We start from the raw sequence: 4,305 nt of genomic DNA, 5'->3' as shown, positions 1-4,305 counted from the left end.
AGATGTAACTCATCATCAGAGGTCAAACCCTACCCTCTGAATATCGCCTGATTCTGTTTACGCTTTGAGCGAGTGGCTGAATATGTGACCGATCTCATCAAATCTCATCCATGAACCACACGTGCAGTTATGGGACAAGGTTAACATTTCCGAATGACCGCTTAGCTTAAAGGGACATGTTAACATGTTGTCGCTACCTCCTCCCAGCTACCTCCGAACCATTAGAGAGTTAGCTATGGGATTCCAAATCAATTAATTTAAAATATTTGATTTTATTGCAACTTTTTATGTATATCCAGATTTTACTTATTTATAATTGGAAATGATGTGCGACGTTCTAGTGGGATTGAATCACCGAACTATAATTAGCTCCTTACGTGCCCCATGCCAGTCACCTAGTTCCCATCGGTCTGTCATGAATTATTGGGAGTCACTACAAATGCTCCACCTATTACTTGATGAGGCAACACAGGACCCAAATTTAACAATCAATCCAATCCGGTATGCCATGACAGGACTATGCAGATTGTGATCGATTTTCATTGTGCATGGAAAGAGTGGCCATAAAAGATTCGGATATCAATTTCATATCCACCAGGAGATCTTATTGGAGACTTTTTCATCAAGGCACTCAGTCCCGAGTTTGACAAGGTGGATTGGAGGGGATTTGCAATCCACAGCGAGAGCTTGGATTACACCTAAAATCATTTCAATGGTTGCAGGTGTAACATATGCCACTGTACACTATTATTCTATTGGGCACATGACCCACTAATGATGATCAGCACCATCCAAACATTGTCCATGTAAATCAACAATTAAAAATCGTTGGCTAGTCACTTGGACATGATCTTGTGCTTGTGCCCCATCCGAGACTTGAAATGCCCCCACTTTTGGATTAAAGTTGATTCACACTCCAGGGTGCCTAACACACCGGGAGAACTGCAAATCAAGGAGTTTCTAATCCTGAGGTTCCGAATCCAGGGGATTCCAAATCCACGCTCCCAAACAGGCCGGCTTTTCTCGTCTAAAAGAGAAGCTCACAGTTTTAGAGAAGCTCACAGTCCAGCATGAGTGCTTCAGTTGTGCATTACAAGGATAATCCAACTCAGACATCATACATATAATCATATATCCTACACCATGAACAGCAATCGTATCTACTTGAATACAGAGTCGATCACCAATATTGGGTGAGATAAGTTTAATCAAACATTACATAGTTCTAATACCACATCTTCTAACGAAAACAACCAAAATCTATTTTTATATCGATTCTGGAATTAGACTGTTTGGCTCTTTGCTTATCCAGGAATCAAACAATCTCACATACATCCTCATCATAATACAATAAAGATAATAAAAGCTTTTAATTTAAGTATGCAGCGAAAACAGATTGAGATAACTTTACTTGGAGTACAGATTATAACTTGACCTATAATTAAAAACTACATTAAAAACACAATCTGCAACACTTGGGATAGCCCTCCAAAACCCCTTCAACCATACAAGAGGCATTTATTGGAAAAACAAGATAAGCAAAAGTATAGTCTTTCCAAACACCATCCAGCCTAATTCTTCAATTGAGAAAGCATGCACCGAACATCCTTGCTGTTGGGCCTCTGCTTTGGATCATCCATAGTGCAGAAACATGCGATCTTGAGAACAAGGAGCATCTGAGCATCGAAACCATGGCCCATCAGCTTAGGATCAATGGCCTTGCTAGGATTCTCTGATGCCATGACATTCCTCAGCCATTTGACCAGGCTCATCTCCTCTGTTGTCTGGAAGAACTCGTCCGATGGCAGCTTTCCCATCACCAGCACCACCAGCACCACGCCAAAGCTATATATATCACACTTATCCGTGAACTTCAAGATCTGGTAGTACTCTGGGGCGATGAACCCAGCCGTACCTGCTATGTTGGAGGTCGACACATGGGTGTTCGCATCCGGGACTGCCTTCGCCAGGCCGAAGTCAGCGATGCGGGCCTCGAGGTTATCGTCAAGCAAGATGTTACCAGGCTTGAGGTCCCTGTGGATTATGCGCGGGTTGTGGTTCATGTGGAGGTACTCGAGGCCTGCTGCAATGCCCATCGCGATGTTGTGCCGAGTGGGCCAATCCAGTTCCCTAGTCCCCTCAGAGACTTGCTTCAGTACGTCTTGCAAGCTCCCGTTCTTCATGAACTCATAGACGAGGTAGTGGCAATCGGGACGGGGAACGTGGGCCAGCAGAGGAAGCAGGTTCCGATGTCGTATGTGCCCAACGGTCTGGATTTCCGACTTGATCTGCCTCATCCTCTTGTTTAGGAGCTTGCTGTCCTCTTCAGAGAGATCAGGACCATCCGTTGCGGGCTGAATTACCTTCTTGATCGCAATTTGCTTCCCGTTGCTTCCAGGCAATTCGGCCCTGTAGACCTCCCCGCACCCACCTCGGCCGATGATCTCCAGCGAAGCAAGCCCATCTTCCTTCTCCAAGAAGGCGAGGTCATCCGCATTCTTGATCAACGAGCTGTAGATCTCCAGGCCAGAATTCTTGCCTCTCCCACGGATGCAGTTCAGCAGAATCCTGAAAATCACAGAGAATACAGCGCCCGAAAGGACTCCAGTGATTGCACCGACCACGAATCCAATAATCCAGCTCTTGACATGCCTCCTCTTGTGTTTCTTGTGGTCTGCCGGCGATGGACCTGGCGCCGATGCGGACTGATTTCCACCAGAAGTTCTATTCGCATCAGAAGTTTGATTATTCAGAGAATGATTCCCGGAAGAGCCAGGAGACGGGGGGACTGCGGCAGTTTGATTATTCGAATTTGTGGAATTTGAAGTCTCCGCTAATTTATAACGCCGGGGGAGAGAATTCTTCGAATAATCCACCTTGAGCAGTGAGGCCGGTGCGAGGTAGCCCTGCAGCTTATTCCCGGTGAGGTTGACGAATTTCAGATTGCGAAAGGACTTCAAAGATGGTGGGACTTTCCCGACGAAGAGATTGTCGGAGAGGGAGAGGCTTTCGAGGTTCCGGAAATGCTTCAAGAAACCCAAGTCACCCTCGAATCTGTTCGACGAGAGGTCGATGATTCGGAGGGCGATGAGGGATTTGAGTTCCGAAGGGATTTCACCAGAGAACCCATTCTTCTGGAGGTTCAGAATCTCCAGCTTCCTGCAGTTGCCTAATTCGGGAGGAATTCCATCCAAGAGTCTGTTGTCAGGAAGGGAAAGCTCCTTTAGCTCCGAGAGCCGTCCGATGTCTGGGGACAGGAACCCATCCAGCCCTTGAGATTTGAAGACGATTCGGACGACTCGGATTTCCGAAGAGTTACCGTAGACTCTCCGTTCGCAGGAGATTCCGGATGAGCTGCAGGGGTTGTGATCAGAGTCGCGTTGACTAGTAATTCCCAAGTCTTCCTTCAGTTGCTGAAGGGCCTCCGACTCGGACGGTTCCAAATTCCATTTGGATTGAGCAAAGAAGGCAAGGGAGAGGATGATGACGACGCAGAGATGGGATTTTGAGGAGGAAGCCATGTTGTCAGCGATTCCGACCGAGGGATTGGGTGGATACCGGACGGAGCTTTGTGTCGTGAGGTTATACTATTTTATAAAGAGGGTTGTGGAAATTTTAGAAGTCGGTCAAGGGGGCAATTAAGTCAACAAGAATATTCAAACATGAAATGGGCGGTTGTGATTGGATTTTGAATTACCAAAGGTAGAGATTGGTTGGGACGCGGATCGCGTCCGAACCCGCCCGTCTCAAACCACGAACGGGCACATCTCTGTGGGGCCCACCGTGATGTATCCGTCAATCCACGCCGTCCATCCCTTTTCTAAGATAATTCTAAGTTATAAGCCAAAAGTGAGGCAGGTCCAACTCTGAGGTGGGCCGCACCAAATAAGAAGCTTAGGTTGCATTAAATGCAAGAGTCATTTGTGGTGTGGTACACTTCAGGGTTCTATCTGTTCATCCGCATTATCGTAATTCCTCTTAATAGCCCGTCGGAATATTTTAAATTTAAAATTTACAGTGTATTTAAAGATTTGAAAAAATATCTCTGCAAAGAACAATTGGAATGTATCAAAGCATGCCACGTTAATGTCACGCGACTAATGAAGAAGCAATCATGGAAAAATAGTTACATCTAGACAAAGGATTCAGAGAAATTCAAGTAGTGGCAAATGATTATGGTAACCGTCGGAACGTGAGAAGGATTCAGATGATTGGATTAAGGATTCAGAACATGGCAAATGATTTTTTTACGAATATCTTACTCATCTTTTTGTTATTTTTACAACTTTTCCTGTATCTCAACCC

General features: G+C 45.6%; 1 protein-coding gene across 1 annotated transcript; it reads right to left on the bottom strand.

Moving 5' to 3' along the window:
* Positions 1-1,351: 1,351 nt before the first annotated feature.
* LOC131239817 (leucine-rich repeat receptor-like serine/threonine/tyrosine-protein kinase SOBIR1) lies at positions 1,352-3,579 on the bottom strand. Its single transcript, XM_058237692.1, has one exon. The coding sequence runs from the start codon at positions 3,519-3,521 to the stop codon at positions 1,572-1,574; it is 1,950 nt and encodes a 649-aa protein (XP_058093675.1). The 5' UTR covers positions 3,522-3,579; the 3' UTR covers positions 1,352-1,571.
* Between the last annotated feature and the right edge of the window lie 726 nt (positions 3,580-4,305).

Source organism: Magnolia sinica, chromosome 3, assembly GCF_029962835.1.
Source record: "Magnolia sinica isolate HGM2019 chromosome 3, MsV1, whole genome shotgun sequence".
NCBI lineage: Eukaryota > Viridiplantae > Streptophyta > Magnoliopsida > Magnoliales > Magnoliaceae > Magnolia > Magnolia sinica.
The sequence above is the reverse complement of the archived record's forward strand: the minus strand, read 5'-3'. Positions and strand labels throughout refer to the sequence as shown.

What these genes read in the sequence shown, in the direction of transcription:
- LOC131239817 (XM_058237692.1), bottom strand. Translation starts at nt 3,521, where the DNA reads ATGGCTTCCTCCTCAAAATCCCATCTCTGCGTCGTCATCATCCTCTCC.